We start from the raw sequence: 27,893 nt of genomic DNA, 5'->3' as shown, positions 1-27,893 counted from the left end.
TTGCTTGACTAATTTATTTGAAGTTTGCAAAACGAGAGAGATAAAAAACAACCCAGAAATCACAGTCTGTCTTTAAACGCTTCGAATACTACACTTCCGAGAAAAAAGTTTCGTACGATGTCCATCTGTGAGCAATTTTATCAATTTTTTTGTCTACTTTTGTTTTATTGAATGAATATAATATGTATGTAGGATATGCCTAATGTTCTATGTCTATCGTATTCACGGTTTTAATACAGATATTAATCAATGTTGATGGAAAGAGAAGGCGCGTGGCTTTGTTTAAAAGTTACATCTGCTGCAGTCAACGGTTAAAACAGGTGCTAAAATTTCAAATTCTGATGAATAGCTGCACAGAGTTATCTCCCTTCTCGTCTGATGAACAAAGCTTGCGTGTGCCACCACAAAGAATCTGAGCCCGTGGTCAATAAAACCATCAAGACAAAGAGCGGGGAAAAGTTTTGAAATGTTTAAAGCATCTTTGCCATTTTGATTTCTTATAAAGCCTCCTTTCTGTTTGAACTTGCTTCTGTATCGTATTGCTATTATACGAATTAAAGTATCATTGCTGCATCCATAGTTTCTATGGACATGGGTGGCTATATAAGTTTAATCTACCTGGTTACGGTAGTTAAGCATTATAAATATATAATGTTAATGATGTCAACCAGAAACGATAAAAACATATAAATACAAAAGAAATCATCCCAGATTCGTTTCTTATATAGAGCATGCATACACAAAATAATCTTTTCTGTATAGAGAAGCATGCATACACAAAATAATCTTTTCTGTATAGAGAAGCATGCATACACAAAATAATCTTTTTACCTAGTATGAATTGAAGACATATATATATATACAAAAGAAATTATCACAGATTCTGTTCTGTATAGAGAAGCATGCATACACAAAATAATGAAATAAAATGTTAATATTTAAACATCTGATGTACATTCATGATTAATGAAGTTTGAATAAAACTGAATCCAGATGTACACATTGATGACAAAATCAGCTTCAGGGACATCTGTACCTTCTCGTTTTGAAATAAAAAAGCCAGAACCCACGAAACATCTGGATGTGTTTAACATAAAATCAGATTGTTTTACTTCTTGTTTTCGGGTTTGTATATTTTTTACCTGCATTTTATCTTAATTGAAAGCAGGTAATACATTGAATTTTGATCTTATCGACACGTTTGACTGGCGTCTAATCACCGGCTTTGTTGAGATCCACCGATGGAAAGTCAAAATGTCTATTTCATACGAAAACAATATTGCTGATTTAGGTTTCATGCAAATTTTGAGAGTAACTGCAACGGCCTGTGTTTCGTGGCCGGTGGTGCAGGACTGAAACGAAGACGGAGGCGGGGGAGGGGGGCACATGGAAAGAAATTCGGGTGTACAAAACCGGAGGCCCAATGAATGTACATATTGACAGTTCGAATTCAAAGATGACGCACCACTGCCCCGGGGGTTGGGGGGGGGGGGGCGAGAGAGAGAGAGATAGAGAGAGAATGAAATTAAATGGGATTTAACGTCCTACTGTTCTGCTCCTACTGGGCTAATGAAGACGGGCATACACCATAAAGGATGCGATGAGGGAAATTTTGCCTGGACAGCGGCACTACGGCCTACTCTTATTTCGAATTCCAACTGGTAAGGGATCTTTTACGTGCACGCCAATGTGTAAACGGTAATACGGTTATTCGTCCCATCCGAACGACTATACGTTTTCTCTTACCAGGTTCTCCAACGAGGAACCACGCCGGAAAATGCGAGAGAGCGAGAGAGAGAGAGAGAGAGAGGGAGGGAGAGGCGAGGGCGAGCGAGGCACACACACACACAAGCTAGGTCATTTAGGACTAACATAATTTGCTTGCGAATAGGGGTCTTTAGCGGGCCTGTAACTAGGGGGAGGCCCCTGCAAAAAAAGCCCGCCACCCCCCCCCCCCTTGGACAAATTGTCGACCATAAAAAAAAAAAAGTGTACATTGTCCGTCAATTTTACAGCACCCCTGAGAACAGTTCCCGCACCACTCGTTGATCTTTAGACATGGAAGGAAACCGAAGGACCCGAAGAAAACGCACAAGATTGGCACGCGTTAACTAAATTGACAAGTACAATACAGAAAATGCCGAGTAAGTAAAAAACGTGCAAGAGCAGCAAAACTTTAACGATTTACTAATGTCATATCTTTGATGTGCGTAATATCGTTCGTTATCCAATCATCTGAAACACATGCATGACATTTATACCACTGTTAATGAGCCACTTAGGCTGAATCAATCTGTTCATAAATGGCTTTCTTCTGTTTTAAAATCAAAGAACAAATAAATTATACAAAGTTCAAGACAGAAAAATATAAACTTTGGACACGTGGCGTTAGTACCCGCTGTCGTTTGTTTCGTTTGAAAGAATTTTGCATCCAAACATCCGCCATATTTGTCATAAGGAAAGTACTGTGGTGTTATCATCCGTTTTGTGTTGTGTTGTTTTATTGGCGTATAATGGAACTGTTATCCAGCTGCATCATTTCTGGTTCCGACAAATAAAATGAAATGAAATGGGGTTTAAAGTCCTACTGTTCTGTACCCACTGCCGAGGTCCCGTGTACACATTGGCGTGCACATTGGCGTGTACCAACTGGGCTAATTGAAGACGAACATACGCCATACAGTGTGTTATGCTGGACATGACATGAAATGAAATGGGGTTTAACGTCCTACTGGTTGGCTCCAACTGGGCTAATAAAGACGAACATACGCCATACAGTGTGTTATGCTGGACGTGACATGAATTGAAGTGAGGTTTAACGTCCTACTGGTTGGCTCCGACTGGGCTAATAAAGACGGGCATACGCCATACGCATACGCCATACAGTGTGTTATAAGGGAGATTTTGTCCGGGCAGCGGCACTATGGCATACTCTTATACCGAATTTCAACTGTCGAGGGTTTTTTGATGTGTACAGGGACCTCAGTTTATTGTCCTACCCGAACGGCTATACTTTGTCACTCGCCAGGCGCTCTGTCCCGCACCGCTGACAAGAGGGGACCACGCCTGAAAATACCGATCGAACACGGGACCTCAAGGTTAGCGAGCCAGGGTCTTACTGACTGAGCCACAACGGCTCCCCATCGCGAATACGAGAAGAAAATGAAATAAAATGAAATACTTTTCTGTACCGATTGGGCTAATAAAGACGTGTATATGCCACATGCTATTAGGGACACTGTGCCCCGACAGCGGCGATACGGCCTACTTTTATTTTCGAATTCAAACTACACGTTTTTCGTCCCATCCGAACAACTAGAAATGCTGTTCCTTGTCAGGCCCTGGTGAGAGAGAGAGAGCGAGAGAGAGGGACGGGATTTAACATCCACTCTACACAAACTAGTTCAAATGGTTCAATCTTATTTCAATAATTCGCTTGCACTGGGAAGAAACCGGAGGACCCGGAGAAAACCCCCAAGGTTTTACAGGCGACCATACTCCTTGTCACGTACAAATAACAAGCGGGGAATCGAAACAACGCCGCTTTACTCACTGACAGGCCTTATGATCTAATACACACGCCTTAGACCATTCGCCATCCACCCCCTATAGGTGATGAAATGAAGACGGGCATACGCCATACAGTGTCTATGAGGGAATTTTGTCCGGGCACTATGGCCTAGTCTTATATCGAAATCTAACTGCCAAGAGATCTTTTACGTGTACGCCATGGTATACACGGATCCTTGGTTTCTCTTCCCGTCCGAACGACTAGACGGCTGTTTGTATCAGGCCCTCCGTCCTACACCACTGACAAGCGGAAACTACGTTGGAAAATCTGATGGACTTTCTCGGCCAACGCAGGGATCGAACACGCGACCTCCAGGCTAGCAAGCTAGCGTCTTACCCACTTAGCCACCGTGGCTCCTCCCATATGAGAAGAGGGTAGTTTATATATATTACTGCTATTCTTCATTTATTTTTTAAAAGGGATTTCAAGTTTGTCGTGGGAAATACACTTTTAAAAGTTTGAATAAGTTAAATCGTCTCAAATACTGGTAGCGTGTCTAGAAATAAATAAATATTTACAATCTTTTTATTTTATCAAATCCGACAAAAACACGTATGGGCGGTTTAATCGAACTGTTTGTTTCCTATAAGACTGGAATGTGCTGTCATAGAATTTAGACACAAGCGTTTCGTGAGACACGGAATTCGTCGATTTTCATCGTGTTCAAGTCAAACTCCAGCAAACGACTTGTCAATGAAGGGACGATAGGAGGAGAACTTTCCCACGAAATTTTACCAATATTTTCAATCGGATTTTGAAAAACTTTGAAGTATTTTTTTTTAAAGTCGAAAATACTTGTGTTTTTTCTGTTGAGCAAGTATTTGATTTAACAATTTATCGCATATGTAGTTTACAAAAATTTGCATAGCTCTGGGGCTGAACTATCTAAATGCGGCTGGAAATAAAAGGAAAGGGGGTTTAAAGTCCTGATCATCGGTCCCCCGAGAGAGGGGTGTTTAACGGCCACTCGACACAAACTAGGTCATTTCTGGACTAACACATGGTTTAATTTTATTTCAATAATTCGCTTGCGCGTAAGAATCTTTAGCAGTGGGAGGAAACCGGAGGACCCGGCGAAAACCCACGAGGTTGGACAGACGACCCTACTCTTTGTCACGAACAAGCGGGGAATCGAAACCGCGCCACTTGACTCAATGACAGACCTTCTGATACAACGCACAGGCGCTAACCAATCGCCTCCCCCCCCCACATACTCAATGAAGGGGACTAGGAGAGAATGTTTGTTCTGAAAGCCGCGTTACCGCCTACACTCATCGGATTTCAACTACCAAGGTTTCTTTAACGTGCACGCCAATAAAAGACCCCTTGACAGTTGCAATTGGAAATAAGCGTAGGCCTTGGCGTCGGTGTCCGGGCAAAATCCTCCTCATAGCACTGTGTATGGCGTATTCCCGTCCGTTTTCATTGTCCCGACTGGTTCGGAAAACTAAGACGTTAAACCCCATTTCATTTATGGGAGCCAAGTGAGTAAGTTCATTGGGATATTCCGGGTGGTTTCCCCTTGTTAGTGGAGCTGGGCGGAGGGCCTGACAAGGACAGCTGTCTAGTCGTTCGGATGGAATGAAAAACCGGGGTCCCTTGTACACGTAAAAGATCCCGTTGCAGTTGGAATTCGATATAACAGTAGGCCGGAGTGCCGCAATCTGGGCACAATATCCCTCATAGCTGACTGTATGGCGTATGCCCATGTTCATTAGCTCAGTCGGAGCAGAACAGTTGGACTTTAAATCCCCATTTCATTTTCATTTCATTTCTATCGTAATGTATTTTGAAAACATATGTACACGGGACTACATTAATTTGTAGAATTGTGTGGGTTTAGTTGACGTTAGTTGTCATGTCACGCCTTGCAGTAGTATTTTAAATATTCTCTCTTCGTCGTTCTACAATTCTTAATCCATATAAATATAGATGTATAATTACACTCTCGCTAGACAGCTGATGACGTCAGACACGCCAATAATTACCCCCAATAGCACCGAGCTGACATTTGTAAAACATATCTTTAATTCTAACCAATATTATTCGACAAATGTGTCAATTTGTGAAAGCTATTATACGTTTTCCTGTTGCTTTATCCTCCCTAGTGTTATAGGACAAACATGTGAACATATGGTTAAAACTTGTCTTTAATACACGTAACGCTACTTGTAGCAACATCTGATTATAATCGACTGCATTTTCACTTCTTTTTTTCATTTATATAGACAAATGGGGTTTAACGTCCATTCGACACAAACTAGGTAATTTCAACTTTATTTCAATAATCCGCTTGCGCGTAGGGGTCTTTCGCAGAGGACCCGGAGAAAACCCTTGGACCGGTGACCCTACTCCTTGTCACGTACAACCGGGAATGGAAACCACGCCAGATGTCTAAATAACTGACTAAGGGGGTACTCGATTGAACGTTCCGGAATTGAATTCTCTCAATTCCCACAAATGTGACAATGAGTGAAAAGGGGGATTTCTGCACCGGAAATTTAAATATTATATTGCGATGGCGAGAGAGTGGGGTAATTTCGGGACTAACATATGGTTTAATTTTATTTCAATAATTCGCTTGCGTGTAGGAGGTTTTAGCAGTGGAAGGAAAACGGAGCACCCGGAGAAAACCCACGGGGTTGGACAGGCGACCATACTCCTTGTCACGTACAACCGGGGATTCAAAACCACGCCAGTTGACCCAAGACAGGCCTCACGATACAGCGCGCCATCCACCCCCCCCCCTTTTCTTTTATATTTGACATATAATTTCTGGTTCGGGTCCGTGAATTACTGGCTAATAGAAAATCTTAAAAACTTTTTTAAAAGCTAGATAAATCAATTAATTGAAATTGACTATTTTTAATTCTTGACCGTAAGGTCATTTCGAGATTGACCTCGGGGTCACGTGACACACGTTATTTTATTATAAAGAATATTACACGGAGGGCAGTTGTAATACAAATGGCGAGAGCAGAAAAAACATTCGGGCAAAATCCCAGTAAATCTAAAGTGTTTTTGGTGTCCTGTTTCACACAGGTGCCCCCAAACAATAGCCAACCTGTAATTGACAATTTGAGCCACGTTCGTGTCACGAGGCGGGGGTCAAGGGTCATGGAAGTAAGTGAATCGGTTCACAAATACGAAGCGTGGGAACCTCGACTTGACATTCCAATGCAGAGATTTGAATGTGTACATGTCACGCCTGCTTCACACTATCGGTTTAGTCCTAGCTATAAAAGTTCAAGTTGTTGAGCGAAAAATCGAAGGCAGACAAAAATCGGGGGAACAATCCTTGTTTGTTGAAAACTTCCGACAGAAATTCAAGGATGTTAAAGCGTGTTTCACGTCGATTCGTCATTTTCTTACAAACAAATAAACTTTGGAAATGAAAGAAGAAAAAGAAACAGCCAATAGTTACGCGGTTCGGACAGTTTCATAATATAAACGTGCCCATGGGTGGTGAAAGTGGATTGTTTGGAGGGTGTGGGGGTGCAAAGACAATGGTCGCGAGAAAGGGGCAACTTGGTGTCTTGTGGTTTCGATTGGGTTTAGGGGACGTAAATTTATTTTGAACGATTTTAGTGCCAGAGATTATTCAATGCTGGCACCAAGGCTGAATCTATTTGTTAAGGCCAATTTTCGTCAAGGTCGCCGAGGTGTAAATAGGGTTAGGGAACGTGATTGTTGGCGAGATGGTAGGTTAGGGTTAGGTTAAGCGTTAGGGCTAGGTCCAGGGCTAGGGTTGGGATTAGCACTAGCCCTGTTTACATCTCGTGACCTTTAACCAAACTTGAAGTTGGCCTTATTAATTAGATCTAACCTGGAAGCCAACATTAATTAATAGGGATGAGGGTCATGTGTCTGTAAGGACCTGTAGTTAACTATTGTTTTAGTTCAACAAGATAAATCAATCATTGGTAATATTAATAGAAATCTTGCTGCATTTATTTAATGAGTTATGGATTTTGTTTATACTAATATTTGTGATTGCCGTTCGTCCGTCCGTCTGTCTGTCTGTATGTGTCTGTCTGTCTGTTCCAGGTTGGCGGCTACACTAGGGCTGTCCCGAGGCTGAAATTTGGTGCATACGGTAGCTCGGACAGCGGAGGAACACAGGCTTGGTGGCGATGGACTACCACTTCCGGTTTTTGGATTATTGTACTTCCGGTTTCTGACTATAGCCTTGCCACGCCGGGTCAACCGATAGTAAATAATATTGGCGGCTACACTAGGGCTGTCCCAACACTGACATTTTGTCTAAACGAGTAACTCGGGCCGGGGAGTAACATAGGCCCACCACTTCCGGTTTCACAAGTTATGCTACTTCCGGTTCGTAGCTACGCCGGGTCAACCGCTAATGTTCAGATATTTTGTCCAGTTAAACCGCATTTAGCGTAAGAAGAAGCGGGTGGATAAACTTTATGGCATATAAAAACCTTACAGTGTTATGTGTGCATATGTGTATTGGGGATGGGGGCGAATGCTTAGTGCGTTCAAGTTGTATCATTAGGTCTGTCATTGAATCAACTGGCGTGGTTTCGATTCCCCGCACCCCGCTTGTACATGTAGGGTCGCCTGTCCAACCTCGTGGGTTTTCTTCGTGTCCACTGCTAAAGACCCTTTATTGAAGCGAATTATTGAAATAAAATTGAACCGTATGTTAGTCGCGAAATGACTAGTTTGTGTCGAGTGGACGTTAAACCCCATCTCTCTCTATATCTCTCTCTCAGTAGAACATTAAACCTCGTTTCATTTCATTTCATTTTCAATTGTATATCATCAAAGAACCGTATTGTGTAGCTATTGTTTTATCGGTTGATAGAGTCGTTTGACAGCCCAGTAGGAGCAGAAGTGTAAGACGTTAAACCCCATTTCATTTTATTTTGATTTATATACATGTATTCTTATTATATGGTGGATATTGTTATTTAAGAAAAAGAGATATGAACTTAAGATATCTACAAGCGTGCTTCGTGTTCATTTCTGATTTTTTATCTTTAGAGAAAAAAACTTATTTAACGCTCCCCTATATCTTATCAACCACGTGTGATTGTCAGTTTCCAAAGAAGACACTTATCCCATCAATCAAAGATATAGCGTATATCTATATTATAATATGATTGATACGTCACATATATATGATATCATGACACTTGTCAATCTACCATTAACATACCACAAGTCAAAAAACTCTTTTGTTATTTTTTTCCTTCCTTGCTTGTATTAGTCGCGTATACGCCATTGTACGTTTATCGGGTATCGCAATTGCAAAAATCCGTGTCTCTTTCCGCAACCAAGTGTTAACTTTCTGGTTTTTAGCCAATTAACTTTAATGTAGCCTATATGTGAATAGGCTATAATAAGTTCCGTTGAGTGAGCAACTATTATCTCCATGGCCTTTGGTATATATCGCGTTTCCTTTTGCTTGACTGCCCTGTTTGTAAATTCATCATCGTCACGGATGACAGTATCGGATAGTCGCCATTAAAATAAAAACAGCGTGCCAAGTTATGATGATCGGTGTAAAATATGACATGGATGGTGATCATATTTGATATCAAATTTAATCATTTGATGGATTGAGAGGATGTGTGGTCAAATTAAATTCAGGGTCTCAGAAGCATATCAGAAAAAAACCCTCCTTAATTTTTCAAATGATAACACACCTGTATTCTGTGGAAACAGTACCACGCACCTGTAATCCACGGATGTAATGTGTGGATGTGGTTTTAACGTCCACTCGACACAAACTAGGCCAAACCCTGACTACCATTTGGTACAGTTATACAAAATACATTTTAATAATTTAGCTTAAGCAGTGGAACAAAACCGAAGGGCCCAGAGAAATTCTATGAGGACATGCGACCCAACACCTGTATAATTGTCGGAAGGAGTCTCACTCACCTGTGTGGATGTGGTTCTAACGTCCACTCGACACAAACTAGGTGAATTCGGGACTAACATCTTTCTATAATATACAGGGCTCGTGAGAAATCCCACCAGGGCTGGCGACCACACTTTTTGTCACTCACAATCTGGGAATCGAAAACACTCCATACTTGACTCAATGCCAGAACTTCTGATCGAAAGCGCAAGCGTCAGAGTTTGTTTCGCCATGGTTCCATTGGCGTAGTTAGAGTTTCTGTTACCATGGTTCCATGGGCGATGCTAAAACTTGTATCGTCTGAGCGGTCCTTGTATTTGCTGCCACCGCCCTCATTCCGGCAAACAACACATTAAACATAACTATGTTGTGAAAACAAATCGTTGATTCTTTAACCCCAGTCGATCAAACAGCCCCACTCCTCTCTCACAAAGTAACACCCAGAACGCCCTCCCCTCACCCCGCGCCTTTTAAATCTACTACTGTTTAATTCATCAGGGATACGGTCTGTTTAGATCTACTAATCCTATAATTTACTAGATTTTTACAACCTCGGTATTTATTGCAATAAGAGTATGGCGTAGCGCCTCTGTCCGGGCAAATTCTCACTCATAGCACACTGTATGACATATACCCGTCTGCATTAGCCCAGAAGGACGTTAAACCCCATTTCATTTACATGCAATCATATCAATTACATTTGTCTCTTTCTATATATATATTCCAATGAAAAACATCTATCCAGACAAGGAAATGAAAAGACACATAAATCCAGATAATCATGTGTATTCTTAGCTTTCGAGTGCGCCGGACTCTTCAACAGAGACACGAAAAAACAAGTGTGGCTATTAACAAATTTACAAGTCGCGAGACTTAAAACATTGACGTTAAATTAATTGCCCCCGATCAGAATATATATTCTGATGACGAAAAATTTACTGAAACTGGTTAATTTAACGTCAATGTTTTAAGTCTCGCGAGCAGACGTGGTATTTCTTTGAGCGGTGTTGAATGGATTAGAAGTCATTTATAAAGTCAGGGAGATTTGGAAAATGTGTCGAGTTAAGTTTTAGACCCATTCTAGGATTAAAGGCTTTTAAAGTGTTTAAGAAAAACTGTACTCCCCCCTTTTAAAGAGTCGTCTGTCCAGTGATCTAATTAAAACGCGGGAGACTGTGTTGTCCAATCTGATTTAAATACAGATCTATATTTCGATTTTTTTTTATATTTTCGATGGCCTACACTACATGAAGATCTGGCCAGTTGTGCTGGAAGGTCGCGTCAGGGGTCGTACGAGCGGATTTTCACCCTATGACGTCAGACATTGATTAATCAAACAGCGTTGACGTTTCTAGTGGTTTATCCACAGTTCTTTGCATGACACGCAAAGAAGTCGCCGTAACAGATGGTTTCATTGGCTTATCGCTCACGCCTGTTATATAACAAGTCTTCCAGATTCTAGTGTAGTACAGACAAGTAAAACGAAATTTTGAACTATAAGAAACGAAACGAAATAGGATCTGTGTTTTAATCAGTTTGTGTGTGGCCTAACCAGAAGGTCAAAGGTTCGGTCCCGATGTTGCGTCATAGCACACTACATGTCCGTCATCATTAATCGTTTGGTGCCTTCAAACTCCATCCTGATTACACTCTTTCACGTGGTCCCGTGTAAACATTGGTGTGCACGTAAAAGAACCCTTGGCAGTTGGATTTCGATATATAAGAATAGGCCGCAGCTCCGCTGCCCGAGCACAATTGTACCTTCATTAGCCAAATCGGAGCAGAAACAATAGTTAAACCCCTTTTCATTTTTTATTCATATTGAACAGCCTTCAGCAATCCTGCCTTGAGTCGTCATCTCAGTCCTAGTGAAAAAGGGAGGTCGGATGGCCGAATGGTTAGCACATGCGCGCGCTGGATCACAAGATCTGCCATTGAGTCAATTGGCGGCGTTTTGATTCCCTGGTTGTACGTAACAAGGAGTAGGGCTGCCTGTTCAACCTCGTGGGTTTTCTCTGGGTCCTCTGATTTCCTCCTACTGCTAAAGACCCCTACGCGCAAGCGAAGTATAAAAATAAAAAACTGAACCATGTGTTAGTCCCGAAACGACCTAGTTTGTGTCGAGTGGACGTTAAACCCCATTTCTCTCTCTCTCTCTCACTCTCTCTCTCTCTCTCTGTCTCCGTAGTGAAATAACTTCCTACAGAATTAGGATATCATATATAAACTTATGGTCGTTTTAATAATAATCTATTATGGATAAATGATGCGATAAATCTAATCTGTTTCACTTGATTTACTCTCCAATATCGTATTGATGTCTTATTCCACGCCTCCATTTAAATGTATCGGCATGAACAGGTGCACGATCTGGCCTTGACACTTAGCACGGGCCACGATTGTTTGACAGTAAATGAAATGGGTTTTAACGCCCTACTTTTCTGCTCCGACGGGGCAGGCGATTGTTTAAAAATATTTAAATTGCGCTGGAATATGTCTAGAACTATTAAAATTACGCTGTAGAAAATAGTTTCTTCGGGGATTGTAAATATTTTAAAAATTGTTGAGAAGGGGACACAAACCACGATATTTCGGAAACATATTATTATGATACAGCTATATTTCAATAATTCGCGAAGGGGCCGTTAGCTGTAGGAGGAAACCGGAGGACCCGGGCAAAATACGAGGCTGGACAACCGACCCGACTCCGTGTTACGTTCAAGCTTACGGGTGGAAACCAAGCCACTTGTCTTAGTGACAAACTTATGATTTAATGTGCAACGGTTAGTTGTTCGTATGGAACGACTGTCTACTCGTTGGTATGGACGGAAAACAACTCATACCGGTTAGAATTCAACAAGGGGTATATATATTGTTTCAATGGCATTTAGTAATTGAACTGGACATACACAGGTCACAATTCTATGGAAAACAATTATTGTTTATTACTGAGCGATGTTTCGACTAGGCTTCTCTAGTCATTATCAAGTACTAACAAAATATAGTCAGAAAGAAGTTCCCGCACAGCAAACAGCATGGTGGATACCCGTCTTCATAAGCCTGGGTGGCGAGGAGACGTAGGACGTTAAACCCCATTTCATTTCAACCTGTCAATGTTGATGAAGCGTTAAACACACTTGATTCAATTCATTCACGGGGTAAATATCATCGGCTTATTGATATCTTATTCCTTTCAACCCAGTGTATCGGCATGCGCAGGTGCTCGAGTTGGCCTTGACACTGACCACGAGCCACATGTGTTTAAATTTCATGTAAAATCAACAAAAGTTATGGTCGAGTGATCAGCATATGTCCACGTTATTATATAAGTGGTCAGTTAACCATGTCCAGGTAGAGGAAATGACCAGAGTCGGACAGGTGTGGAGCGGACGGACAGATGGATAGCAGAAGATTCGACTCCATTACAAAGAAAAAACCGTTGAGATTTTTTAAAATTCAAAATTTCTTTCTTTCCAAGAGATTATCTCGTGTTCAGTGTAAAATCACTAAATCTTGTAATCCCTTCTAGTAATGTCTATCCCTCTTTCATTACCATATGTATTATTAAACAGGCGTTATTTAAGGGATAAATCTGTCTATTGCAAGTCTTCCTTTAGGCCTCCCGTCTTTATTAACCCAGTCGGGGCAGAACAGTAGGACGTTAAACCCCATTTCATTTCATTTCTTTAGGCCTGAAATGTTACATAAACTATTAATTAGACATTTATTAACATCAGTTATTTAAATGACATCTAGATGTCTCCGATATTAAGTAGATTAGAACGGGTCGGCCATTTAATGATTTAATTTTAAAATGGAGAAGCGAGGCTAAGCGTCGAACAACCAGTACGGTGGTTACAATCAATGCACACATCTTGTCAAACCTTCAAAGGCTAATATCTTTGCTCAGAATGAAGTAATTTGACTGAAATTTTCTTTATATTCATTTTGCGTTATCTATTTTTGAACTATTATAGCAAGAACGACCAGCTCTTTATCTAAATCTTACATAATGTATCTTTAATGAATGAAATTTGGTTTAACGTCCTACTTGTCTGCACAAACCGGGATACTGAAGTCGAACATAAGGGAGATGGTGTCAAGGGGTTTTGTGCGGTTTTCCTCCACACCATGTTTTGTCATCTACCGTGTTCTTTGTTGTGATCTAACTAAGAGGCACCATCTTATGGTTCAAACTAAAACATTAATGGATGAAATCAACTGGATCACCTCCATTTGAAATATATATCTGCGTTTCTAAGGATGCTTGTATGTTTCTCTTGGCGATTTTGATGCAGTCTAACTTGTGAACGAGCCATTTCTGAACTATTCTATCCGTGAATATTTTCTCCGTCAGTTTGTGGGGTGGATAGTCGAATAGTTAGAGCGTGTGCGTTGTATCATAAAGTCTGTCACTGGGTCAGCTGGCGTGGTTTCGATTCCACAGGTTGTACGTAAAAAGGAGTATGGTCGCCTGTCCAACCTCGTGGGTTTTCTCCGGGTCCCTGGGTTTCCTACCACTACTAAAAACCCCTACGCGCAAGCGAATTATTAATGTTAATCCCAAAATGATCTAGTTTGTGTTGAGTGAACGTTAAACCCCGCTCTCTCTCTCTGCAGATCATTCACCCCAACATTTTTGTGTAACAATCTTGGCGCCATTTTGACCCTGCCTCTCTCTCTCTCTCTGTTTCGTAACTGGGAAAATTTGTAGAGAAATGAATTCCGGATATATACACACAACCTTGCGGCTAGTGTTAGATATATATATAGGTTTGGCAGACTGAAGCCTAGGGTTTCAAGATGTAGGAGCCCGCGGCCAAGATGTATATATATATATATTTGTCAAGCCTTTTTTATAAATATCCACCATCATCCTCGGTTTTTCTCACCGGTGTTTAACCCACTTTTTTTTATCTTCTTCTAGCCGTGAGGGTTGGTGGGGTGGTGTGTAGGAGTGGTCTCATAAGTGGAATAGCCAAAGGTCGCTTTTCAGCTAAATCCGGTGTGCTTAATTAAGATAAAATGGAAAGAGTACGTGTCAAATAATATTGTCGCTTCTCTTGTATGTTCTCGTCATTGAGTCGACTGGCGTCGAGTCTATTCCCTGGTTGAAAGTTACTAGGAGTAGGATCGCCTGTCTAACCTCGTGGGTTTTCTTCGGGTCCTCCGGTTTCCTACCACTGCTAAAGACCCCTATGAATTATTGAAATAAAATTGAACCATGTGTTAGTCCCGAAATGACCGAATTTGTGACGTTAAACCCCATTTCTCTGTCTCTCTCCCAAGTAGTGATAAAAATCAATAATCAAGTGTCAGAAGAATAGAACCCAATATCATTCATTAATATTCCCAATAAGTGCATTCATATTATTGTCGCTGCTCTGGTAAGATTCTCTTCTAGCAGCGATCAAATTAATAAACCGGTTCAAACGTTTTGAATAACAGAACCCCATATCAATCATTGATAATCCACTGCCTTGTAATTGTCGCGGAGGGGTTGGATGGCTGAATTGTTAGCGTGCTCTATCATAAAGTCTGTCATTGAGTCGACTGGCGTGGTTTCGAATCCCCAGTTGTACGTGACAAGGAGTAGGGTCGCCTGTCCAACCTCTCCGGGTCCTCCTGTTTCCTCCCACTGCTAAAGACCCTTATGCGCAAGCGAATTGTTGAAATAAAATTAAACCATATGTTAGTCACGAAATGACCTAGTTTGTGTCGAGTGGATGCTACACCCCATTTCTCTCTCTGTAATTGCCGCTGCTCGTGCAAGAGTCTCTTTAACTAAGTGCGTTTATGTAATTAATAACAAAGACGTATATTATATATAAAATGTTTGGAAATTTAATAACATAACAATGCAATCATAATAATAATATAATCTTCTCGTATTTGCATAATAACAATATAACAATAGATATTTATATATAAGTCTGATATAGAATTAATTAGTGCACCATTTAATTATAGCCCTGTTTTAAAACAACTTGTGTTTAATGTCTTCTCTTAAATATAAAAATAATTTTATGGCAGTGTCCGGTATTCACGGGTTGTCCCGTATTGTCATTATTCTACCACGGTTGCCATACTTTAAGGCACTGTCCGGTATTCACAGGTTGTCCCGTAATGTCATTCTACCACGGTTGCCATACTTGACGGCAATGTACGGTATTCACAGGTGGTCGGTTTTGTCTATTTTTTTTACCACGGTCGCCATACTTTTTCTTCTTTAAGTGCAGCATGGGACGGAGAACACACGGGGCTAATACCATAAGAATAGTGATGTTTCTCGGAATCCATCTTGAAGTAGGTTTGATCGTATTGGATTGGAGAATGTTGCTTCAAATCGGTAGGTGAAGGCACGAAGGCCGTGAGACCATTGTTCATGGAAGGAACTTGGAGAGAATAGACTGGCACCGAACCGTTATTCTGTGAGGGCACGTACACAGCAACAGAGTTTCCGTTACACATATTACCGGGCACCAACTGAAAGGAACCGGAAAGTCTCGGATGGTTCTCGTTGGGAGAAACCATGCGTGGGGTCAAACTAGGGGAGGTAACTGTGGATTGGTTACTGGATGATGACGTAATTGGTGTGTGACATAATGAGGAAACAGGCGTAGATGAAGGCACTGTGTGTGGTTTATGGTAGGGGGCTGTGGAAGGAATCTGTACTTGGAGAGGTTGCATATGTCTTTGTGGAATGTTTTCATTCTGGGGGACACCATTCACAGTTTGCATACAGTTAGCTAAATGTCCAACAAGACGGCCACGGATGTCTTCAGAAACGCTTGAAGCAGCTCCCATATATCGAATAACTTCATTAGCACATTCGTTAAATCCAGCTCTGTATTTAGTCATGACGTTGGGGTCGCTAGATGCTGCTGATGTCATTTGTTGTCTCTGTAAGGCACGAAGGTGTTTCAATGTCAGCTCTAAGATATCGGCTTTTTCTAATTTAGAGAATTGAGAACTCTGAAAAATACAAAAGGAGAAGAACATAAATATAAGTTTTAGTAGTTTTGGCCAATTAATGACGTTTAGGCGTTCCCGTAAAAGAGCCCTTGCTAGTTTGAATTCTATTAAGAGCAGGCTGTGGTGCCGCTGTCCAGGCAAAATGCCCCTCACTTAGCACAATGTAAAAAGTACATCCATCTTCTTAAGCCCAGTCGGGCCACAACCCAATTTCATTTCATTTAAACAATAGAATATATTTTTTATATAATGGATGGCTATTATCTTATATTAAAAAAAACAATCCGTGTAAAGATTAAAACATAAAAACGTATTTTATAAGATCAAATCACAATATTCAATACTTACATCTTTTTTCATTGCTTGTAAAACCAGAGATTTAAGTTGACCCAAACAGCTGTTTATTCGGGCTCGTCGTCTTTTTTCCATTAAAGGTTTATTATTCTGAAAAGATAAAAAGATGCAAAAAATGAAATAATCTCTCTAAAATCTCGTCATGTAACAACAACGCAATACACTCTATTTAAAGCGATGACGGCGGTAGCGTCACGGTTCAGCAAATGCGGTTAGCTTTTTTTTCAAATTCCCATACAGCCACAGGTGTCTGTCATTTTTATTTTTGGTCATCAAAATTTTTAAAAGAGACACAGGGTTAACGTTAACTTCTTCAAATTAATTATTAAAACTGAAATCGTGTTGACATTTAAATAAAATCGATAGACTATATCACATATCATATAAATCTTGAATCTTTTTTTATAAACTGTTTGTCAAATCTTTTTTTTTTTAAAGAAAAATTAATCAGTATTAGGGATCTAAGAAATTAAAAATGTTTTTACAAAATTATAAAATGTTGACACTCGCTTACCTTTCTAATAGAGGGATCCTTTCGTGTTGGTTGCATAGTATCCGCCATTGTGAATGTATTAGTTTGAAAGTTTAAAACACAAACGTGTGCGCAATAGTTATCCTAGAATGTCAATAACGGAATGATATCGTCCAACGCAAAATCACCCTTTTTATACTCGATGACACATGCCGTTCGTCTGTGTGAAGTCTGTTGAGGCAATGTTCCCACGCTCGCGTACCGATACACTTAACCAATCACCATCGAGGTAGGTTTTAGTCGAGCCGCAGGTCTTGTGCCAGCCCCGCGCTGATTGGCTGATTGCCAGGTGTTCTTGTGGCGCGGAAAAGCTCGAGGATATTGGAATGTCAATCAAAGCATTTGTCGACTGCCGAATAAATAGGTGCACGTGCCAAAAGAATTGTTCTGTGGTTTGGGAGCCGTGTGGGAAAACTCCGCCCCTTGACTAGTCTTCTTAATGGTCGAATTGTTATGTAAACAGGAGAAGCGATAAGAAATACTTGTATACAAAGAGATCTGTAGTTGGCCCGCGCCTCGTCTATCAGTCGTCTTGGCTTGTGGCCGTTGGAATGTGGGTCTCTTTGTGTTGAGTCGTGGGAAAATGCCTATAGTGGAGAGAAAACGGGTTGGCACGAGTCGTGGTTGTATCGGTATTTCGTCACAACTTGTTGAAGCGACAGACAAACATCTGTTTCCGCACGACCTTGTTTTAACGATGTAAGGAAAGGAGTTGAGGCGACTAAATCACTTCTTATTATGCACTCTAAACAAAAGCCTATATTTCATGTCAATTATAAATACTTAAAACTTATAGATGGACTTACTTCAAGCTGCATTACATTCAAACTAGTCCATATGGATACATATTTTACACACAAGTTCAAAGATTTAAGCCCATATTGCTATCGCCATTGGCTTAAAGAGAAAAGTTTTTCCTTTTATCATGCCAGAATGATTAGAAAGTGCATTATAAAGAACAATAGGGTTCTTGTTCCCTTAGATTTATTACATCGATTTCACTTCCTTCCTTCAGGCATTACTTTAGCCAGCTGAGGTACACTACTTTAAAGTGGCGATATATTGACCTGTATCGATTTTAACCGTTAAATTTCAAAATTTGTTTGAAATAGGGTTAAACGTTCAACCGAACTAATAAAGAATGACATGCAGTGTGTTATGAAGGAAAGTTGTCGTGCTCGGAGTTGGTGGTTCCGCCTACAATTAACCGAGGGTTTTTCATCGGGATTTTCAGCCATGCACCCCCCCCCCCCAACCCCCACCCCCACTTCTCCTCCTCCTCTTGACAATGGTCAGTGGTGTAGAACGGTGGGTCTGGAAAGGTCCCGTGTACACATTGGCGTGCACGTAAAAGATTCCTTGGCCGTTGGAATTCAATATAAGAGTAGGCCGTAGCTCTGCTGTCCTGGCAAAATTTCCCTCATAGCACACTGTATGGCGTATGCCCGTCTTCATTAGCCCAGTTTAGGATCAGAACAGTAGGACGTTAAACCCCATTTCATTTCGTTTGAATCCCGTCACGTGATCTGTGAACCAGTAAGTAACTGTATATACTTAGTATGGCAAACTATTTCCTTTTAATAGATAAAAATTCTTTGTCCTATTATCAAAATAATTTATGTGTATCCGTCGTGTTTGTGGACTTTTCTACAGGAGTGCTTCGCTTATTAGCATAAATATGAATTTTCATAGAGCGGTTAATAAAGATAACAGAGGCATTTATCGCTGGCCGTGAAACATGTTTATTTTAGTATATGTATGCTTATGATATATACCTTGTCGGCATAACATCAAATAGAAAGGTATTCAGGTATTAACATAAATAATACAGGTATTTAAATATACGTGAAACACGTGATACACTTGACGGTCTCTTTTATCAAATTTTATATACTCCTTATGATTTTCATAAGGTGCATAAAATGGCGGTCTCCTCAAAGCAAATACCTATTTTATGATGTGATAATGCTATTGTTTATATTATTTAAAGGATAATTTACAACTCGCTGTGGTGTTAATAACTGAATTATAAATGTATTTAATGCCTTTATTACCCTCTTGAATGCGATTAAAATATTCGCATTTTGATAAAAACAAAATTGTTATTAATATGCATGTATGCAGAGGTTGAAGCAGGGACCGTCATTAAATGCACAATAGATCAAAAAACCACTGTGACAAAATGAATATGATATATATTTTCATGGTTGGGTTAATAAGAATTATTATGCACAAAAAAAAACCGAAACAAAAAAAAAAAAACCGATATGCATTATTTATTATAAAAAAGTGAAATATATTCTGTAAAACGCATAGAGAATTTTGTGTAAACGCGAACAAAAAACATTATCTTTATGCATATCTAAATGTTAGAAAAAAATAAAAATATATCAAAACATTTGACACTTATGTTATTGTTTATATATTTGTCGAAAAAATCACTGAAATATTTGTTTTTAGAATAACGGTGCAAATAATCAGACTACTCCAAAAAAAACGACCTTTTACACGTTTATCAGACATTTTTAATTGAACGCAATCAGAAACTCGACGCCTTGGACGATTACAGAAATACAATTCACCGTTATTAAACTATATGTTGATTATTGTTCACTGTTGTTTAATTATCGGCCACAGTTGGTTGTTTTTATAACTATCAGACAAGCGTCTGGACTGATAAAATAATTAAGAGCTTGTTAATTAGTTAATTGCTACCGATCTAGGAATCTGTGATTTCCAAATATTGTTACATAAACGACTTGTGACTTGACGGGGCTCCTGGATAACTCTACTTCAAAGAAACGATGAACCCCGATACACACGTCATACCAACTGTTGGTCATTAAGTTGTAAAAAAATGTTCTTATCAGCCATGACAATCCTGTGATATTTTAATTTTTATAACTCTTTTTATTATCTACTACCGTATTCTAACCAAGATGGTTTAGTTCGATGTATTTAACGCAGGCGAAGAAGAAACTTTATTGCATAAATTAAACTTTAGAACGTCCTATTACTCATTTATTTATCTTTATTTATTTACATAATTGAATTGAACTTTTGTCGTCATGAAACAAGTATATTATCATATTCTCGAAATATCACAAGTTAGAACCATAGTCATATATGAAGCAAATTTAAGTTGTTTTTGTATCATATCTTTAAAAATTGTAATGTAATACAACATGATATTTTAGGATTATATATTGTTTAAACCATAAAACCATTATAAGGTTATGTGTATATATAAACAATAACTAAACATGGAATAACGAAGATAATACACATATAGGTACACAGAAATATAAACTTATAATGGTGTACAAAATCTACTTATAGTAAGTGCAGGGGAACTGCACCACACATGATTTACACAAATGCATTGACTTTGACAAGACATCATACTCAGAAACCACAAAAAAAAAACCCAAACAATTAAAAAAAAGTGAATGGATCCGGGGGCTAGCCGTAAGCGTCTACTGTGCTGTACAGTCCCGGGCCTGTAGTGACACAGATTTCACTCAAATTTGAAAACAAACAGGAATACAGCCCTTAGAAACCATTTTAATATTACTACATTTTTATTCTGTGTCAGTTTTTTGATTTGTTAGGAATCGTTCAATTCATGGAGAGTTGGTTGTTGATATAAGATTAATCTAAAAAGGTATTTTCTTGTAATTGTTGCTTAAGGCTATACGTCTGCATTCACCGTGGGTGATATCGCAGACAAATGTTTCCTTAGAAACTTGCCAGAGAAGTCATATAGTAGTAGGAGGTCTATTCGATTTCGTTGCCGTTTAATAAAAATACTTTGCCTTTTATTTACTGATGTTCCATGGAAGAAAGTCACTGATTTTTAATTGGACATACATTTCTACCTTCTTGTCGTTTATTCAAGCGTTTTTCATAAGTTCATCTCTGCACCCCACAATAATTTGTTATATTTATATATTCTAAGAGTTTAAGTCACGGTTCCTTTAATATTCTTGAATAATGGCCATTTTTTATGTAAACGTTATTTTCGTAGCCAATTAATTTAAAAATAAAATATTTTCAGGTTTGTAAGATTCAGTAATTCTGTAGGTGACCAATTTAGTATTTCTAACTTAATACATAGATTCAGATGCTTTGTTTATAATGATTAATATTGTTACTTCAAGGGACTGATTGTGCAGCCACTATTTTATGAGCATCACCAATAGAAGAAATGGAATAGGGTTTAACGTCCTATTTTCTGCACCGGAAATTTAAATATTATATTGCGATGGCGAGAGAGAGAGAGGTAATTTCGGGACTTTCATATGGTTCAATTTTATTTCAATAATTCGCTTGCGCGTAGGGGTCTTTAGCAGTGGGAGGAAACCGGAGGACCCGGAGAAAACCCACGAGATTGGACAGGCGACTCTACTCCTATTACGTACAGCCGGGGAATCGAAGCCACGCCAGGTGACTCAGTAACAGACCTTATGATACAGTGCGCACGCGCTAACCAATCGGCCATCCAACCCCCCCTCTTTATTGATATGGTGTGTATGAAATGAAATAGGGTTTAACGTCCTACTTTTCTGCACCAGCTATGTAAATATTATAATATATATTAATATTATGGCGGTCGCGTGAATAAAATGGAATGGGTTTATTACGTCCTACTCTTAGTGCAAAAAATATTATGTAAATATCATAATACACGTCATAATGATGGCGGTCACGTGTTATTATTTTCATCATAGGTTAAGTTTTAATAAACAACAAAACTCAATACCGAAATATACATAGACATTTATACCTATATTCCCACGGTATGTAACGTGTCATTTTAAAATCAACATAGCCACAATGACCTTTTTAATTAGACCAATGAAAATATTATTTTTGATTCAGACATCGAGTCTGTTTCGTAAATTAGTCCATTCATTGACAATCTACATTGTTGACAAATCTTCCATCTATATTAAGTTCGCTAATTATATAATTTAAGTGAGTCAAATCAACATTAAGTTTTATTACATTCCTTGCGTCCGTTGTCTATAAACAAAATATTGACTAATACTCAAGTGAACTTTTGTTCAAGCCTGATATGCCTTCTTTCAACACCAATTTGATTTATAGGTAATCCCGCGATTAATTGGATCAAAGTTCCTTAGATGACTATTTCCTTCGTAACATGTAGACAGACTGTCTGATCTCAGTGTTAATACTTCTCCAGATTTCAAGTTTTTCCCATCCAACGAACGGAAAATTTGTTTATGTTTGTGATAAAGAGATCGATATTTAAAATAAATAAACTAAGAAAATCGAATGTATCTTTCTGATTTTACAAATTGCTTCTCCTTTCACCATGTCCGTGTTGATGTTTGTTATTTTCAAACAGTTTTCGCTCAGACAGTCCCCCAGAATTTTCCCAAATTTGTTTCCCTTGTAAAATAAATCTGGATAGAGAATAGAATCTATCAAATTCTTTTAACTGGGGTCCTTTTATTTCCCTGGATATGTTTGTAAAAGAAATGAGAGAGAGAGAGAGAGAAATGGGGTTTAACGTCCACTCGACACAAACTAGGTCATTTCGGGACTAACATATGGTTTAATTTTATTTACATAATTCGCTTGCGCGTAGGGGTCTTTAGCAGTGGGAGGAAACCGGAGGACCCGGGGAAAACCCACGAGGTTGGACAGGCGACCCTACTCCTTGCCACGTACAACCGGGGATTCGAAACCACGCCAGTCGACTCAATGAAAGACTGTATGATACAGCGCGCACACGCTAACCATTCAGCCATCCAACCCCCCTGTAAAAGAAATGAAATGAAATGAAATGGGGTTTAACGTCCTACTGTTCTGCTCCTATACTGGGCCAATGAAGACGGGCATACGCCATACAGTGTGCTATGAAGGAAATGATTTTAGCCCGGGCAGCGGCTCTGTGGTCTACTCTTATATCGAATTCCAACTGCCAAGGGATCTTTTACGTGTACGCCAATGTATACACGCGACCTTGGTTTTTCGTCTCGTCCGAACGACAAGACACTGTCCTTGTTAGGCCCTTCGTCCTGCATCACTGACCGGTGGGAGGAAACCGGAGGACCCGGAGAAAACCCACGAGGTCGGGCAGGCGACCCTACTCCTTGTCTCGTACAACCGGGGAATCGAAACCACGCCAGTTGACTCAATGGCAGACTTTATGATACAGCACGCACGTATTAACCATTCGGGCACCCATCCCCCCAAATGAAAAACAAGTTAATGTAATTATGACCATTAATGTTTAAAGGTAATTATTATTATTATCTTATAAATAATGAATTAAATACTATATGTCCATCCTCCATCACCTTATTCGATCTATTTATATATACATATTGTCAATGCTCATGAACTTTATGTTTACGGCAATAAAACAATACAACACATATCATATACAAACATACTTTCACGGGTACCGATGCATCTGACTTCCTCCAAATATGATACGAACAAAAGGTAATATGAAATGGCAATGCATTTAATGTGACACAAACTATGAAATCTACGAACATATTGCTAAATGTATTTTGTATATGAAATGTAAATATTGTAAGAGAAGGGCTAATCGTATTTAATCCTCACAATAATTGGCTCAGAAACTATAGGGATAATTACGGGACTGTGATTAGTTGGGTCCTTTCATCACCATGCTGCCGGTTGAAGACCTTCTTATAATTATATTGTTCCTTTACGAGGATTTCAAGATTGATTTATTTGGAGGACTTGGCGTCTATGACAATCTATCGTTGGATGGTCGAGTGGTCTAATGCCCATGAGATCTTTCATTGAGTCAAGTGGCGTGGTTTCGATTCCTCGCTTCTACGCGACAATCATTTTCTTTGGGTCCTCCGTTTCCCTCCCACAGCTAAGGACCCCTACGCTATAAGCGAATTGTTGAATTGAACCATTGGCCTACGTTAGTCCCGAAATGAAATAGCTTGTGTCGAGTGGACGTTACTCTCTCTCTCTCTCTCTCTCTCTCTCTCCTTCCCTCTCTCTCCGCACCGTCTCTCTCTGTGACAATAGCTGTTACATATTGTTGAGATTGTGAATATTTTAATATGATAACAATAGACTTGGGTGTGTTTCTTGTTAAGGGCGCCATTGTTCAGACAGGACACTGGGACAGTAGTACACGCATGTCAAAAACTCCCCCGACATTGTAATAATATGCGTCAGGCACCGAATATATAATAAAATGACAACAGCTTTCTTTTTCTCCAAAACATATTTAACTTTTTGACTGACTAATAACACAGAACAAGGCGCTTGACAATATGACACAATTCAGGTTCCATTCAAAATGTTTCAGTCGCTCATTTGGCGGCCATTGTTGTAACCATGGACAGACAAGATTAGTAACGCCCCCTATCCCCTAGCCACTTGGTGTCATGCGTCTTACGTTTAATTAGATGTTTTGTAATAGAAAGTTTAATCTCGTTAAAATCCGTGGCAAGACGACCGGGTTATATGAACTATGAACTTGTGTACCCGTCGGCCATATTTTAGATGAGATGTTCTTGATAAATACTCGGACGGATATTCAGGCCAGTGATTGGTACTGATTAAAGTAACGGTCTAGGTCGGTCATGTCACGCACCACGACGTAGGCCTAATCTGAAACGATATATGCACATTTTTCAAAAGATGCATTATGTAAGATTTAGATAAAGAGCTGGCCATTTTTACTATAATAGTTTAAAAATTGATGATAAAAAATGAATATATTGAAAATTTCATTCAAATTACTTTATTCTGAGCAAAGTTACGAATGTTTGAAGATTCAGCGTAGATTGTCTATTATCGTAACAACGGTACTTGACAAACGATACTATGCCTCGATTATCTCGTGGGAGTCCCTAATCCATTTAAATCTGCCATCCGATGATCTAGAGAGTTGATTATGGTCTTGTCATGTTAATAAATTCATTATAACAAAACACAATACAAGGTATATATGGATAAGTAGTTAAATTCATATATATACTGTGTTGTGTTTTGTTATGAATAGTTGACCCTGCCTCTAGATGGCATATAAAGAATGGATGTTAATAAATGTCTAAATAATGGTTTATATAAAATTTGAAGCCAAAATAAAGACCTGTAGATTTAGCTCTTACATAATGTATCTTTAAATAAAGTTTAAGATGAAGAGAACATAACATAGATTATGTCCAACAAACTGGGTGGGGGGGGGGGGGGCGAATGGTTAGCGCGTGATATCATAACACCTGTCATTGAGTCAATTGGCATGGTTTCGATTGCCTGGTTGTACATGACAAGGAGTAGGATCGCCTATCCAACCTCGTGGGTTTTCTCCGGGTCCCCTGTTTCCTCCCACTGCTAAAGATCCCTACGCGCATGCGATTATTGAAATAAAACTGAACACCCCATCTCTCTCTCTCTATCTCTCTCTCTTTCTCTCTCTCCCTCTCTCTCTGTCTCTCTGTCTCTCCCTCTCTCTCTCTGTCTCTCTCTCTCCCTCTCTCTCTCTCTCTGTCTCTCTCTCTCTGTCTCTGTCTCTCTCTCTCCCTCTCTCTCTCTCTGTCTCTCTCTCTCTCTCTGTCTCTCTCTCTCCCTCTCTCTCTCTGTGTCTCTGTCTCTCTCTCTCCCTCTCTCTCTCTGTGTCTCTCTCTCTCCCTCTCTCTCTCTCTCTCTCTCTCTCTCTCTTATGTCTTAGAAAAATCTTTTTATTTTAAATGAAATTTTTAGGACTTTTTTCATTAAATAAAAGTGCATTCAAAAAGTAATATCCTAAAATATATATATAAAAAAATCACGATATAATTATATAACACGGAAATGTATATATTTGTTTATAAATCCTAATTTAGATATTAATTAAATTGTTTATTGTTATTTTCTTTCTGAGGAAACAAATTTAAGTACTCATACATCCTAGAAATGTTTTTGTTTAAACTGATTCACCTTAGTGTATAATGTATCGTAAACAATACAATGAAGGGATAGGCAAGGACAACCTGGGGGACCGCGTACACATTGGCGTGCACGTAAAAGAACCCTTGACAGAATTCGAGACAAGAGTAGGTCGAAGGGAAGAAAAACCGAGGTCTCGTGTACACATTGGCGTTCACGTAAAAGTTCCCTTGTCCGTTAGAATTCGATATAAGAGTGGGCCATAGTGCCGCTGCCCAGACAAAATTTCCCTCTTAGCATACTGTATGGCGTATGTCCGTCTTCATTAGAACAGTAGAACGTTAAACATATAATGTTGAACACGTAAAAACTATCGATAATAGATATTAAAAATTATTTAAAAAAGTTTTCACAATATGCTATCAAATCCTGATATTTTGTTTTCGCTGTCGGCATATCTATGCTAGGAAGGCTTAGTTTTTTTATATTTTCAAACCAATAATTCACCTTTGAATGAGTATAATATATATTTTTTTTCGCTGACGGCATCTCCATGCTAGGAAGGTGGGGTTGGGGGTGCGGGGGTGGGGTGGGGGTGCAAAATATATAACGGACCTAGTTAAACCCCATTTCATTTTTTATATTTTAAAACCAATTCATCTTTAAAGTAGCCAACCAAGTCTTTAACTCAATATCATCCAAAGTCTTCCGACATTGAAAACACGAATTATTTGTCAATTTAATTCGACATTGGTGTTATGATCTTACCGGGAAAAGATCGGCTTCTGATATCCAACATTTAAGACAAAATAAACATTTAACCATTGGTTTACGAATCGTGTACCATAATGCGTTTTAGGCCCCAAATATTAGCGATATAGCTCCTTTGAGTATAATGTAGGACAAACTATGATTGATATAGTGGGGAATATCGTGTTGATATACTCTTGTAGCTTACATATAGTAAGTACATAGATATATTAAACATACATTATGCAAGAGGTGAATCTTCCTATTGCAGGTCTTTCTTTAGGCCGGAAATGTTATATAAACTATTAATTAGACATTTATTAACTTATCCAGACCATAATCAACTCTCGATGGCATCGGATACTCGAGATTTTAACTAGATTAGAACGGTTCGCCATTTAAAAATTTAATTTAAAAATGGGAAAGTGTACACAGTTTGTCAAAACTACAAACAGTGATAACTTGGCTCAGAATGAAGTAATTTGAATGAAATTTTCAATATTTTCTTTTTTTATCATCTATTTTTGAATTATTATAGTAAGAATGACCAACTCTTTATTAAACTCTTAACTAATGTATGTTTAATAGGAACTAGTATATATATATGTTATGAAATAATATATTGTCGGTGTACATGATTTGTTAGTTGACAGGTTGTATGATGGGTGATGAACATTGATCAGAATGAGTGACAAGTACCTGTCATAAACACCGTCTCGTGCTCGACACGCGTTGGCTTGTAGTATGTATACGTATATATAAGTAAAGCAGCGATATATAGATATATTTTACGAAATAAGTACACATTGTTTGAGGTATTTGATATACATATCTTGTGGCCTGGCCCCGAGGGATCATTTATTTAACGCAATCAACTGACAAGCCATTATATTTTTTATTTTTATATAAATTTGTCAATATCA

The 27,893-nt window shown here is 39.1% G+C and overlaps 1 protein-coding gene across 1 annotated transcript; it reads right to left on the bottom strand.

Moving 5' to 3' along the window:
• Positions 1-15,521: 15,521 nt before the first annotated feature.
• LOC126827416 (transcription factor HES-4-A) lies at positions 15,522-17,456 on the bottom strand. The gene is made up of 3 exons (XM_050556729.1): positions 17,305-17,456; positions 16,785-16,880; positions 15,522-16,436 (listed from the first exon to the last, which is right to left on the bottom strand). Exons 1-3 carry the CDS (start codon positions 17,350-17,352, stop codon positions 15,663-15,665), a joined length of 918 nt encoding a protein of 305 aa, XP_050412686.1. The 5' UTR covers positions 17,353-17,456; the 3' UTR covers positions 15,522-15,662.
• Positions 17,457-27,893: the final 10,437 nt, after the last annotated feature.

The sequence above is a fragment of the Patella vulgata genome, chromosome 7, assembly GCF_932274485.2.
Source record: "Patella vulgata chromosome 7, xgPatVulg1.2, whole genome shotgun sequence".
NCBI classification, from domain to species: domain Eukaryota; kingdom Metazoa; phylum Mollusca; class Gastropoda; family Patellidae; genus Patella; species Patella vulgata.
The sequence above is the reverse complement of the archived record's forward strand: the minus strand, read 5'-3'. Positions and strand labels throughout refer to the sequence as shown.